Here is a 14,896-nt window from a genome sequence, read left to right as displayed (position 1 = left end):
ATATAGACTTAATGTATACAATTTTGAGTTTGCATCCCAATACTACACTTTATATACATCACAAAAGACTGAAATATAACACAACTGTTTGACAGTTGCCCCCAAAAAATTAAATATTAATAACATTCCACCCATGAGGCCAAAGAGGACATTTTGGTCATTGGCTGCAGGGTAGCTAACTAGAAGGCTGGTGACTGGTTAGCTACAGGGAAGCAAGAGAGTCGCGTGATGGTCGGAGGCGGTGTCGGAGCGGAGCCTGCCTGTCTTGCTCCCCCGCAGCTCACCAGCTGATGTAGACTGTGTGCCGGCCGGATGTGGCTTGTCCCTCCCACTGCGGAACAAAACAAGACCCTCGCTGCGCTGCGCATCTAGTGCTGCTAATCTTCTGCTTATCATAGCCTAATACAAGTCACGAGAAGGCGAGGCCAAGTCTGAGTCACAAATCAGGAAAATCGAGACTCGAGTCAGACTCAAGTCTGAGTCCTGGACTCGAGTATTACAACACTGGCGTCTCCATTTACTGTATATTTGCATATACAGTTAATTGTGTTAATTTTCTGTACCTGTGTGATTGTGTATGTATGATGAGTGTGTGTATGTACAGCATGTATGATGTGTGTGTGTGTGTGTACAGTATGTATGATGAGTGTGTGTATGTACAGCATGTATGATGTGTGTGTGTGTGTGTGTACAGTATGTATGATGTGTGTGTGTGTGTGTGTACAGTATGTATGATGAGTGTGTGTGTGTGTGTACAGTATGTATGATGAGTGTGTGTGTGTGTGTGTGTGTACAGTATGCATGATGAGTGTGTGTGTACAGTATGCATGATGAGTGTGTGTGTACAGTATGCATGATGAGTGTGTGTACAGTATGTATGATGTGTGTGTGTGTGTGTACAGTATGTATGATGAGTGTGTGTGTGTGTGTGTGTGTACAGTATGTATGATGAGTGTGTGTGTGTGTGTACAGTATGCATGATGAGTGTGTGTGTACAGTATGCATGATGAGTGTGTGTGTGTGTACAGTGTGTGTGTGTGTACAGTATGCATGATGAGTGTGTGTGTGTGTGTACAGTATGCATGATGAGTGTGTGTGTGTGTACATGATGCATGATGAGTGTGTGTGTGTGTGTGTGTACAGTATGTATGATGAGTATGCATGTGTGTGTGTGTGTGTGTGTGTGTGTGTGTGTACAGTATGCATGATGAGTGTGTGTGTACAGTATGCATGATGAGTGTGTGTGTGTGTACAGTATGCATGATGAGTGTGTGTGTGTGTGTACAGTATGCATGATGAGTGTGTGTGTACAGTATGCATGATGAGTGTGTGTGTGTGTACAGTATGCATGATGAGTGTGTGTGTTACCTCTCCTCCAGGACAGAGGCCATGCTTTCGAAGGAGCTGTCGTAGCGGAGGAGAGGCAGACCGCTGCCTGAACGAGTCGAGTCCAGCAGCTCCGACACACCAAAGTACCGCGTCTTCTCATGGTACAGATCCATGTCCTGACACATACACACACACACAGCTTGAGACAACAGTGTGTGTCTGTTTGTGACTATGTGTGTGTTTGTATCAGTGTGGGTCTGTGTGTGTGTGTGTGTGTGTGAATATCTTACGTTATTGAAAGCAGAGGGCCAGTGTATCTCGTTGTAAGGGCTGATACGTGTGTGTTGTGTCTGCAGGGCAAAGGGGAACGAGGTGACGTGGAGAGTCAGGATGTTGGTGGCATCTCTGATCTGAAGGGAGTTGAGCAGGCTGTCCACCAACCCACCGCCGGAGTCACCAACGCTGGCACCATACGGCCCACTGGGAGACAGGGAGTATTTATACTGTACGTTATGGTCACGTTACAAACACGCAGACACACTCACGCAGACACACGTGAGCAAAAAAAAGCACACAAAGCACACACACCTGCTGATGTCCCAGTGTGCGTGGTCGTGGACCACGATGTAGAGTGTGTTAGAGTTCCTGTGTGCTTCCTGTATGAGGTCATCAATGCGCGCCCTCGCCTCCTGGTCCATCTTGACCACGTAGTGCTCAGCTTCTCTCTGAGACAGACACTCCTGCTCCAACCCCAGCTGCTGGAGGACACCTACATGCACAGACAGGGATTAAGCACACACAAAAGCTCGGACGCACACGTGCACATACTCACGTGCACATACTCACGTGCACATACTCACGTGCACATACACACACGACACCAATTTGTTCCAGTTGAAGGTTTGAGTAACGCGAGTGAACACATTTCTCAACGATTCTACGATACACCAGAAAGGGGCTCTATACAACATCGACATCGGCTAGGAGGAGGACGAGACCTGAAGACAACTTCCTGGAAGACACCTCAGAGGGATTGAGGCGAAGGAGGGAAGGAGGAGAAAGGGGAGGGGCAGAGGTAGAAGAGGAGAGTCTGTTGAACTGTGAGATGAAAGTGGAGGAGAACGAGGAGGAGAAAGAGGAGAGTCTATTGAACTGTGAGATGAAAGTGGAGGAGAACGAGGAGGAGAAAGAGGAGAGTCTGTTGAACTGTGAGATGAAAGTGGAGGAGAACGAGGAAGAGAAAGAGGAGAGTCTATTGAACTGTGAGATGAAAGTGGAGGAGAACGAGGAAGAGAAAGAGGAGAGTCTATTGAACTGTGAGATGAAAGTGGAGGAGAACGAGGAAGAGAAAGAGGAGAGTCTATTGAACTGTGAGATGAAAGTGGAGGAGAACGAGGAAGAGAAAGAGGAGAGTCTATTGAATTGTGAGATGAAAGTGGAGGAGAACGAGGAAGAGAAAGAAAGAGGAGAGTCTATTGAACTGTGAGATGAAAGTGGAGGAGAACGAGGAAGAGAAAGAGGAGAGTCTGTTGAACTGTGAGATGAAAGTGGAGGAGAACGAGGAAGAGAAAGAGGAGAGTCTATTGAACTGTGAGATGAAAGTGGAGGAGAACGAGGAAGAGAAAGAGGAGAGTCTATTGAACTGTGAGATGAAAGTGGAGGAGAACGAGGAAGAGAGGGAGAAGAGGAATGTGTTGATATCTGGAACAGAAGTGAAAGAAAAGAGAAGGAAGAATAGGAGGAAGAGAGGAGGGATCTTACCCGAGTTCCAGAGATGCAGTACGGTCTGTTGGAAGGTGACCTCAGATGGAGGGACACAGATGAGGAAGTGGACCCTGTCGAAGGAGCCCAGGTCCAGGTTCTGAGTGCTGGAGTCGGCGATGGCACACACATGGGACAGCAGCTTCCTGGCTACCGCCAACTGGATGGGCCGCACCTCCCGCCACTCCACACGGTACTCTACACACACACACGGAAACACACTTATTAGACACAATGTATACACACACACATGGGACAGCAGCTTCCTGGCTACCCCCAACTGGATGGGCCGCACCTCCCGCCACTCCACACGGTACTCTACACACACACACGGAAACACACTTATTAGACACAATGTATACACACACACATGGGACAGCAGCTTCCTGGCTAACGCATACACGTGAGACGCAAATGTACATACACACACACGGAAGCACACATTTTAGACACCACACAAATGTATAAACACAATGCACACACACACAGACACACACACACAGATTTTGGACAGACTACACATATGTACAAAGTCATAAACTCAACACACGTACGCACAAAACGTATTACAAACACATCTCGCCACTTCACATGAAATTCTACAGCATGTAGCTTTTCAAACTACACACATTTCATGGTGTTCTCTCCACACAGATTGCATATATCTCACCTGAGCAGGAGTCCTTGTGGCTCTCAGCTCTGTCTTTGGGGCTGTCTGTGTGTCTGTCTGTGGCTGGCTCTTTGGGGCTGCATGTAGCTCTGTCCGTCTGTCTGTCTCTAGGGCTGCTGTCTCCTGTGGACTCCTGACTGCTGGACAGGGGGGGCGGATGGCTCCTGCTCTCCCTAGCAGCACCTCCCAGCAACACATCTACATCACCATCTGACACACACATACAATATGGTGAGATAAATAGATAAATACAGTTGAAGTGGGATGTTCACATACACCTTAGCCAAATACATTTAAACTCAGTTTCACAATTCCTGACATTTAATCCTAGTAAAAAGTCCCTGACTTAGGTCAGTTAGGATCACCACTTTATTTTAAGAATATGAAATGTCAGAATAATCGTAGAGAGAATGATTTATTTCAGTTTTTATTTCATTCCAGTGGGTCAGTGGGTTTATCACATTCCCAGTGGGTCAGAAGTTTACATACACTCAATTAGAATTTGGTAGCATGGCCTTTAAATTGTTTAACTTGGGTCAAACATTTTGGGTAGCCTTCCACAAGCTTCCCACAATAAGTTCCGTGAATTTTGGCCCATTCCTCCTAACAGAGCTGGTGTAACTGAGTCAGGTTTGTAGGCCTCCTTGCTCGCACACACTTTTTCAGTTCTAACCACATATTTTTATAGGATTGAGGTTAGGGCTTGTGATGGCCACTCCAATACCTCGACTTTGTTGTCCTTAAGCCATTTTGCCACAACTTTGGAAGTATGCTTGGGGTCATTGTCCATTTGGAAGACCCATTTGGGACCAAGCTTTAGCTTCCTGACTGACGTCCTGAGATGTTGCTTCAATATATCCACAATTTTCCTCCTCATGATTTTCCTCCAAACATAACGATGGTCATTATGGCCAAACAGTTCTATTTTTGTTTCATCAGACCAGAGGACATTTCTCCAAAAAGTATAATCTTTGACCCCATGTGCAGTTGCAAACCGTAGTCTGGCTTTTTATGGCGGTTTTAGAGCAGTGGTTTCTTCGTTGCTGAGCAGCCTTTCAGGTTACTTTTGTACCTGTTTCCTCCAGAATCTTCACAAGGTCCTTTGCTGTTGTTCTGGGATTGATTTGCACTTTTCGCAACAAAGTACGTTCATCTCCAGGAGACAGAATGCGTCTCCTTCCTGAGCAGTATGACGGCTGCGTGGTCCCATGGTGTTTATACTTGCATACTATTGTTTGTACAGATTAACTTTCAGGCGTTTGGAAATTGCTCCCAAGGATGAACCAGACTTGTGGAGGTCTACAATTAATTTTCTGAGGTCTTGGCTGATTTCTTTTGATTTTCCAATGGTGTTAAGCAAAGAGGCACTGAATTTGAAGGTAGGCCTTGAAATACATCCACAGGTACACCTCCAATTGACTTTAAAAAAAGCCTTTAAGAAGCTTCTAAAGCCATGACATCATTGTATGGAATTTTCCAAGCTGTTTAAAGGCACAGTCGACTTAGTGTATGTAAACATCTGACCCACTGGAATTGGAATAATTTGTCTGTAAACAATTGTTGTAAAAATGACTTGTGTCATGCACAAAGTAGATGTCCTCACCAACTTGCCAAAACTATAGTTTGTTAACATGAAATTTGTGGAGTGGTTGAAAAACTAGTTTTAATGACTCCAACCTAAGTGTATGTAAACTTCCGACTTCAACTGTACATACAGTAAACAGAGCACTTAGAAAATATGTATATGAAACCAATCCATTACATTTAAGATGGGTAAACCCACAAACACAAACACACACACACACAAACACACACACACACACACACACAACACACACACACACACACACACACACACACACACACACACACACACACACACTTTCTCAGCATCCAGGTGGGTTGTGCACAGATGTCATTTGATCACAGTTTTGTTGATGAGAAGCAGGAAATGCACATTTCAGACTTGATCTTCCCTTATGGACAATGTATCAACCCCTACAAAAAATATCCATTCATTCTAACATTCTAATCCACATAATAATTCAAATGTCCTGTTGCTGCAGGGCTCTTTCCCTGCTGTAGTAAACTGTCTCAAATGAAGATCTGTAGTCGTCTTACCAGGTCCCAGAGAGTTGCAGAAGGCAGTGAGTTCCTGGGTCATGCCAGAGGACAGCTGTTGACTGATCTCTCTCAGACTATCACTGGGACTGAACATCCCCTCAACCAGGATACGACACTGGTGTTTACCTACAACACACACACACACACACACACACAGTATACACCAGTTATTACATGCACGCATGCATGCACCAAAAAGCCTGCAAAAAGCCTGCAACTTAAGTCGATGTATAAACACACACACAGCAAATTTAAGAGACAGGTAGGCACCCACACACAATAAGATCACACCCCCACCCCACCCCCTCACACACACACACACACACACACACACACACACACACACACACACACACACCTGTCACCACAACACAGGACTCAGTCTCCTGTCCCTTGGCTGTACAGATGATGACCACATAGTTGGTATGAGCCAGCCGTCCCTCCATCAGCCTAGTGAAGGTGCCAGCCAGCCCCAGAGCCATCGAGACCTTCTCCTCCTGCACCACCACACCCTCCCCACATGACGAGGCTGCCAGCTGGGCCAGCCAGGGCAGCTGGGAGGGGGTGAGGACCTGGGCCTGTGGCAGCCCAGGCAGAGTAGAGGGCGCCTGGGGGAGGGAGAGGCCAGGCTGGGGCTGCTGGTGCTGGCGAATCTCACGGAGGTGGGACTCTCTCCAGGAGCGCATGAAGATCTGCTCCAGGTCCTGGATCAGTGGGACCTGGTCTGGGCCTGGAGGGAAACGTCAATAACCAGTTATTACCAACTAGGTTTTTAACGATTGCCTCAATGTGTACATTCTGGTCGCTGGTTCGAATCCCAGAGTCTAGGGAAATATCTGCCGATGTGCCCTCGAGCAAGGCACTCAATGCGTATTGCTCCTGTAAATCACTCTCGATAAGAGCGTCTGCTAAACGACTACAATGTCAAATGTAACTGTGAGCATGACTGAAATGTAAAAAATGAAATCAACCATCTCGCTCTCACCTAGTTGCACCAGGTAGTACACAGTGAGTAGTATCTGCATCTCTACAGACAGGGGCTGTATGGGAGAGGGTCCGTAGTGTTGGTAAACCCTGGGCAGGGCCTGGCTGTTCTGATAGCAGCTCTGGAGCAGGGAGCTGACCTGCACATCACACACCTTACCACTCAGCTGGGGTAGGCTGCCGTGACCTGGGGACCAGAGACATACACACACACACATTGTTACTCTAACTTCCGCGACGCATATAAGGCCCTGCCCTGCCCCCCTTTCGGAAAAGCTGACCACGACTCCATTTTGTTGATCCCTGCCTACAGACAGAAACTAAAACAAGAAGCTCCCACGCTGAGGTCCGTCCAACGCTGGTCTGACCAAGCTGACTCCACACTCCAAGACTGCTTCCATCACGTGGACTGGGAGATGTTTCGTATTGCGTCAGACAACAACATTGACGAATACGCTGATTCGGTGTGCGAGTTCATTAGAACGTGCGTTGAAGATGTCGTTCCCATAGCAACGATTAAAACATTCCCTAACCAGAAACCGTGGATTGATGGCAGCATTCGTGTGAAACTGAAGGCGCGAACCACTGCTTTTAATCAGGGCAAGTTGTCTGGTACCATGACTGAATACAAACAGTGCAGCTATTCCCTCCGCAAGGCTATCAAACAAGCTAAGCGCCAGTGCAGAGACAAAGTAGAATCTCAATTCAACGGCTCAGACACAAGAGGCATGGTCTACAGTCAATCACGGACTACAGGAAGAAACCCAGCCCAGTCACGGACCAGGATGTCTTGCTCCCAGGCAGACTAAATAACTTTTTTGCCCGCTTTGAGGACAATACATTGCCACTGACACGGCCTGCAACGAAAACATGTGGTCTCTCCTTCACTGCAGCCGAAGTGAGTAAGACATTTAAACGTGTTAACCCTCGCAAGGTTGCAGGCCCAGACGGCATCCCCAGCCACGCCCTCAGAGCATGCGCAGACCAGCTGGCCGGTGTGTTTACGGACATATTCAATCAATCCCTATACCAGTCTGCTGTTCCCACATGCTTCAAGAGGGCCACCATTGTTCCTGTTCCCAAGAAAGCTAAGGTAACTGAGCTAAACGACTACCGCCCCGTAGCACTCACATCCGTCATCATGAAGTGCTTTGAGAGACTAGTCAAGGACCATATCACCTCCACCCTACCTGACACCCTAGACCCACTCCAATTTGCTTACCGCCCAAATAGGTCCACAGACAATGCAATCTCAACCACACTGCACACTGCCCTAACCCATCTGGACAAGAGGAATACCTATGTGAGAATGCTGTTCATCGACTACAGCTCGGCATTCAACACCATAGTACCCTCCAAGCTCATCATCAAGCTCGAGACCCTGGGTCTCGACCCCGCCCTGTGCAACTGGGTACTGAACTTCCTGACGGGCCGCCCCAGGTGGTGAGGGTAGGCAACAACATCTCCTCCCCGCTGATCCTCAACACTGGGGCCCCACAAGGGTGCGTTCTGAGCCCTCTCCTGTACTCCCTGTTCACCCACGACTGCGTGGCCACGCACGCCTCCAACTCAATCATCAAGTTTGCGGACGACACAACAGTGGTAGGCTTGATTACCAACAACGACGAGACGGCCTACAGGGAGGAGGTGAGGGCCCTCGGAGTGTGGTGTCAGGAAAATAACCTCACACTCAACGTCAACAAAACTAAGGAGATGATTGTGGACTTCAGGAAACAGCAGAGGGAACACCCCCATCCACATCGATGGAACAGTAGTGGAGAGGGTAGCAAGTTTTAAGTTCCTCGGCATACACATCACAGACAAACTGAATTGGTCCACTCACACAGACAGCATCGTGAGGAAGGCGCAGCAGCGCCTCTTCAACCTCAGGAGGCTGAAGAAATTCGGCTTGTCACCAAAAGCACTCACAAACTTCTACAGATGCACAATCGAGAGCATCCTGGCGGGCTGTATCACCGCCTGCTATGGCAACTGCACCGCCCTCAACCGTAAGGCTCTCCAGAGGGTAGTGAGGTCTGCACAACGCATCACCGGGGCAAGCTACCTGCCCTCCAGGACACCTACACCACCCGATGCTACAGGAAGGCCATAAAGATCATCAAGGACATCAACCACCCGAGCCACTGCCTGTTCACCCCGCTGTCATCCAGAAGGCGAGGTCAGTACAGGTGCATCAAAGCTGGGACCGAGAGACTGAAAAACAGCTTCTATCTCAAGGCCATCAGACTGTTAAACAGCCACCACTAACATTGAGTGGCTACTGCCAACACACTGTCAATGACTGTCAATGACACTGACTCTACTCCAGCCACTTTAATAATGGGAATTGATGGGAAATGATGTAAATATATCACTAGCCACTTTAAACAATGCTACCTTATATAATGTTACTTACCCTACATTATTCATCTCATATGCATACGTAGATACTGTACTCTATATCATCGACTGCATCCTTATGTAATACATGTATCACTAGCCACTTTAACTATGCCACTTGGTTTACATACTCATCTCATATGTATATACTGTACTCGATATCATCTACTGTATCTTGCCTATTCTGCTCTGTACCATCACTCATTCATATATCCTTATGTACATATTCTTTATCCCCTTACACTGTGTATAAGACAGTAGTTTTTTGGAATTGTTAGTTAGATTACTTGTTCGTTATTACTGCATTGTCGGAACTAGAAGCACAAGCATTTCGCTACACTCGCATTAACATCTGCTAACCATGTGTATGTGACAAATAAAATTTGATTTGATTTGATTTGACACACCAGATGCTACTGCACAGGATCAGGTTGTGGGAAAATGGACAGTGAGCTAATGGATACTCCCAGGGGATGGAGGGACGAGGGGGAGGGGTGGCATGTTGAGAGGTGGAGAAGTGAGAGAGAGCAGAGGACATTATGACCTTTCCATTGCTTAGCTAAGAAGCGCAGCTAAGCAATGGACACTGGGCTCAGACTCCAAGCCTCAGTGTCTGCTGAGGTTTGTGGCACTCTTGCGTTTAATGCCACTGAGGAATAGGATCACCGCACTCACACACAGAAGCACACACAAATACACACACGCGTGCACACACACACACACACACACTTCTGACCTCTGAAGATGACGGGCTGGAGTCTGCAGGTGTGCAGCAGTTGATCAGGCACTGTGACAGACGGCCCGGGGGGAGAGTGGGGGTTGGAGGACCCTTGGGACAAACTCTCTGGGGGGGCATGGTCTGTGGGTAAAGAGAAAAAACACACACACACACACAGCAGGTAGCAGACATAAAACAGTAGTAACTAACTATACCCACAAAGAAAATAGCAGCCTTGTATGCTATTTCGCTTCTGAAATGCATGCTCTCTCTCTCGCTCTCTCTCTGAGCTCCTACCTGGTTTGGTACCATTGGTGAGCGATGAGGAAGAGGAAGAGGAAGCTGGGGGGGTCTTCACAGCGGAAGACTCTGGAGACCAGCCTTTGTGTCTCTTTTTAGGTGGTCCCGCATTGAGTGTTCCTGACAGGACAAGCAACACACTGTTATGTATTGTATGTCTCAGGGGGGACACTTCTGGATGTGCAGGCAACTTAAAAATACAGAATATACAGAATCATTTCTTCTTACCTATGCTGCTCTGTACCATCACTCATTCATATATCCTTATGTACATATTCCTTATCCCCTTACACTGTGTATAAGACAGTAGTTTTTTGGAATTGTTAGTTAGATTACTTGTTCGTTATTACTGCATTGTCGGAACTAGAAGCACAAGCATTTCGCTACACTCGCATTAACATCTGCTAACCATGTGTATGTGACAAATAAAATTTGATTTGATTTGATTTGAGGGATAACATTCATTCATAAGGCACCCTAAATACAGTGCATTCTAGTTCATTTGCTTGCTTGTTCATTAATTCCTTGATTCATGCCAGCCAGCCAGCCAGCAAGTCAGCCAGTCAACCAGCTAACTAACCAGCCAGCCAGTTACCCAACCAGCCTGCCAGCTAACCAACCAGCCATTCAGCCAGCAAGTCAACCAGCTAACTAACCAGCCAGCCAGTTACCCAACCAGCTTGCCAGCCAGCCAGCTAACCAGCCATTCAGCCAGCCAGTCAACCAGTTAACCAACCAGCCAGCCAGGCAGTTAACCAACCAGTCAGCTAACTAACCAGCCAGCCAGTTAACCAACCAGCCAGCAGTATAACCGTAGCTCACTATTGATGATAAAGATAGCACAGTCTTTGTCACATTAATCAGCTCCTTCCTCTTTCCCCTCTACACATGCTGTCCTCCCTCTCCTCTCTGCCTGCTCTCTTCTTATGTAGCAACAGAGACAAAGACCAAAGGCCCCACGTGTTGAAACACCCCTATCAAAACCCAGACTGGCAGGAAGGAGGCCTTCCACTTTACAACTAAACCCACTGGGAATGAGACAGACAGAAAGAGAGGGAGAGAGGGAAAGGGAGAGACTTTTTACTGTGCTACTTTTATTGAGACAACAGTCTGAGGGAGATAGAGGGAGAGAAAGAAGAGAGGGAGAGTGTTGCTGAATGAAAGGGGGTCGTAAAAATCGGGGCCCACACACACAATACAGCCGGCTCCTACTGGGCATTTAGAGTGTTAAAACACAGGAGCTCTCTCTTTCAGGGGGAGGTGTGAAGATGAGGGGGAGGGTGGGCTACAATGACATCACACATTTAAAGCCATGCCTCCTACCCCATAGAGATGCTATAATGCATGTCATTCTATGTCATACCCCTTTATAATAAACAGACAAACACACACAAACACACGCACACACACAAATAGAAATACATGCAAGCACACACACACACACACACACACACACACACACACACACACACACACACACACACACACACACACACACAAACACACAAGTTACCTATAACTGTGGGTCTCCCTGGTCCATTGGACAGTACGGCCGTATGGGGCAAAGGATTCTGGGATAGGGGTGTGTGGCTCCCATTGGTCAGGGGAGGGCGAAGGTCGGCCAGGTGAGGCTGACCGATGGGGCCTACAGGGGAGCCGGCTGGAGAGATGGAAAACAACAACGGCAACCAAGGTCATCTAGTGTGGGGTCATGTCTGTGAGTATACTGTCTGTGAGTGTACTGTCTGTGAGTGTACTGTGTGTGAGTGCACTGTGTGTGAGTGTACTGTGTGTGAGTGTACTGTGTGTGAGTGTACTGTCTGTGAGTATACTGTCTGTGAGTGTACTGTCTGAGTGTACGGTCTGTGAGTGTACTGTCTGTGAGTATACTGTCTGTGAGTGTACTGTCTGAGTGTACGGTCTGTGAGTGTACTGTCTGTGAGTGTACTGTCTGTGAGTGTACTGTGTGTAAGTGTACTGTCTGTGAGTGTACTGTGTGTGAGTGTACTGTCTGTGAGTGTACTGTCTGTGAGTGTACTGTGTGTGAGTGTACTGTGTGTGAGTGTACTGTCTGTGAGTGTACTGTGTGTGAGTGTACTGTCTGTGAGTGTACTGTCTGTGACTGTACTGGGTGTGAGCGTACTGGGTGTGAGCGTACTGGGTGTGAGCGTACTGTCTGTGAGCGTACTGGGTGTGAGCGTACTGGGTGTGAGCGTACTGGGTGTGAGTGTACTGGGTGTGAGCGTACTGGGTGTGAGTGTACTGGGTGTGAGCGTACTGGGTGTGAGTGTACTGGGTGTGAGTGTACTGGGTGTGAGTGTACTGGGTGTGAGTGTACTGGGTGTGAGCGTACTGGGTGTGAGTGTACTGGGTGTGAGCGTACTGGGTGTGAGTGTACTGGGTGTGAGTGTACTGGGTGTGAGTGTACTGGGTGTGAGTGTACTGGGTGTGAGTGTACTGGGTGTGAGTGTACTGGGTGTGAGCGTACTGGGTGTGAGTGTACTGGGTGTGAGTGTACTGGGTGTGAGTGTACTGGGTGTGAGTGTACTGTACCAGTATAGCTGCCGGGTGGGAGTCCAGGGTGAGCGGTGACTGCTGGATTGAGGAGGTGCTCGTCTGAGATCGCATGACCGTCAGAGGGGTTGGGCACCGTCTGTCTCCCTCTAGTCTCTGAAAAGACAACGCACGGTCAGATTAGCATTTGGCTTCACACACAAACACAGCCAGACAGGCAAACAGAAACCCACACAGTCAAAACCATCGAAACACAGTCAATGCTACTGTACATACACAGTGTCTGTGTGTGTGTACTAACTTGAGAGAACGGATGGGCATTTTCCGTAAAAGCATTAGTCACACTCAAGTGATTATGTTAGTGTCAGCTCAATTTACATTTGAATGTAAACTCTGCTCTAGTTACTGGAGGTCTGAAACTCATCCTTCTTCCTAATCTGTGTGGATTAGACTTGATTTACTGTCTCTCTGCCTCATATACTGTATACCACGGGTATTGTCAGTTACACAGTAACAGTCTAGACACAGGCTTCGACCCTTCTTCACCCTGACCCCAGTCCTGACCTCTCACCCCAGGCCTCTGTCCTCCACACCTGGACAGACAGGTCGGGTCACAGACCCATCCTCTCCTACAAACTCCAACTTTGACCCCAGACGAGCACCCTGTCCACAGAACGACAGCAGAGATACACAGAAGGAGAGACTGACCCACTGGCCTGACGCCCTCTCTCCCCTCTCTACCTCGCTCTCTTTCTCAATTCAATATACTTACACTTACACTGTCATGGAAAGATCACACATGAAAATATCCCCCAATCCCCTCTACTCCCCCTGCTTGTGTTACCGAGGCCCTTCCAGCAGATAGCAGCCCCTCTGACCAGCTGTCCCTGGTTGTTCCTGTACAGATGGTACTTTAAGTGCTTCTGTTTCTTGGGCTGGGTGCTCAGCTTCAGGTTGATGTGGTTGGAAAACTCAGTGAAGTAGCGAAAGCCCTTCTCTCCACAGCCTATACAGTTCCCAGAGAACCCTGAGGACGACCACACAAACACTAGGTCAGTGTGTGTGTGTGTGTGTGTGTGTGTGTGTGTGTGTGGTTGGGAGACTCAGTGAAACAATAATAAGCCCTTTCTCCCATAGTGAGAGAAAGAGTGTGTGAGCAATGATGTTTCCATGGTTACAGGTCAGCTGGGATGTGAGATGGTGTGTGTGTTGTGCTTGTGTGTGTGTGTGTCTAGCAGAGCCCAGGTTGAGGGACTAATAACGTGTGTATGTGTCTGCAATCAGGATACCCTGACTGTTCTCTATAGCCTCTCTCTGTCAGTCTCTCTCTCTGTCAGTCAGTCTCTCTCTCGGTCAGTCTCTCTCTCGGTCAGTCAGTCTCTATCTCTGTCAGTCTCTCTCTCTGTCAGTCAGTCTCTCTCTGTCAGTCAGTCTCTCTCTGTCAGTCAGTCTCTCTCTGTCAGTCTCTCTCTCTCTCGGTCAGTCAGTCTCTCTCTCTCAGTCAGTCTCTCTCTCTCGGTCAGTCTCTCTCTCGGTCAGTCTCTCTCTCTCGGTCAGACTCTCTCTCGGTCAGTCTCTCTCTCGGTCAGTCTCTCTCTCAGTCAGTCTCTCTCTCTCTCGGTCATTCTCTCTCTCTCGGTCATTCTCTCTCGGTCATTCTCTCTCTCTCGGTCAGTCTCTCTCTCGGTCAGTCTCTCTCTCTCTCTCTCGGTCATTCTCTCTCTCTCGGTCAGTCTCTCTCTCGGTCATTCTCTCTCGGTCATTCTCTCTCTCTGTCACTCTCTCTCGGTCATTCGCTCAGTCATTCTCTCTCTCTGTCATTCTCTCTCTCTCTGTCATGTCTGTGTGTCTCTGTATGTGTATCTCACCCAGCAGTGCGTTGCGTCCTCGTTCGTCGGGCAGGAACCTGCGGTCGACAGCACACACCAGCAGTGTGTCTGGTGCACTGGGGGACTTGGCCCCTACCAGCAGGAAACCTGGGGCCACGTTTAGAGGCTCTGACACCAGGGAGGACAGACGCAGGTCCCTACCGGCCTGGCAGAACCCTGAGACACACACACACACACACACACACACACACACACACACACACACAC

At 48.2% G+C, this 14,896-nt stretch overlaps 1 protein-coding gene across 1 annotated transcript in view; it reads right to left on the bottom strand.

Moving 5' to 3' along the window:
• greb1 (growth regulating estrogen receptor binding 1) overlaps positions 1–14,896 on the bottom strand; it is a 50,462-nt gene that overhangs the window by 13,914 nt on the left and 21,652 nt on the right. Inside the window, exons 4-17 of the mRNA XM_042326287.1 lie at positions 14,669–14,845; positions 13,645–13,827; positions 12,840–12,956; positions 11,800–11,946; positions 10,284–10,406; positions 10,005–10,127; positions 6,870–7,055; positions 6,243–6,614; positions 5,882–6,010; positions 3,761–3,970; positions 3,091–3,288; positions 1,918–2,098; positions 1,620–1,809; positions 1,369–1,505 (exon numbers count right to left, since the gene is read on the bottom strand). Of these exons, the coding sequence (XP_042182221.1) occupies positions 1,369–1,505; positions 1,620–1,809; positions 1,918–2,098; positions 3,091–3,288; positions 3,761–3,970; positions 5,882–6,010; positions 6,243–6,614; positions 6,870–7,055; positions 10,005–10,127; positions 10,284–10,406; positions 11,800–11,946; positions 12,840–12,956; positions 13,645–13,827; positions 14,669–14,845 (2,473 nt within the window). The remainder of the gene's footprint in view (positions 1–1,368; positions 1,506–1,619; positions 1,810–1,917; positions 2,099–3,090; positions 3,289–3,760; positions 3,971–5,881; positions 6,011–6,242; positions 6,615–6,869; positions 7,056–10,004; positions 10,128–10,283; positions 10,407–11,799; positions 11,947–12,839; positions 12,957–13,644; positions 13,828–14,668; positions 14,846–14,896) is intronic.

Source organism: Oncorhynchus tshawytscha, linkage group LG08 (assembly GCF_018296145.1).
Source record: "Oncorhynchus tshawytscha isolate Ot180627B linkage group LG08, Otsh_v2.0, whole genome shotgun sequence".
Taxonomy (NCBI): domain Eukaryota; kingdom Metazoa; phylum Chordata; class Actinopteri; order Salmoniformes; family Salmonidae; genus Oncorhynchus; species Oncorhynchus tshawytscha.
This window is presented reverse-complemented; position numbering and strand designations above follow the sequence as displayed.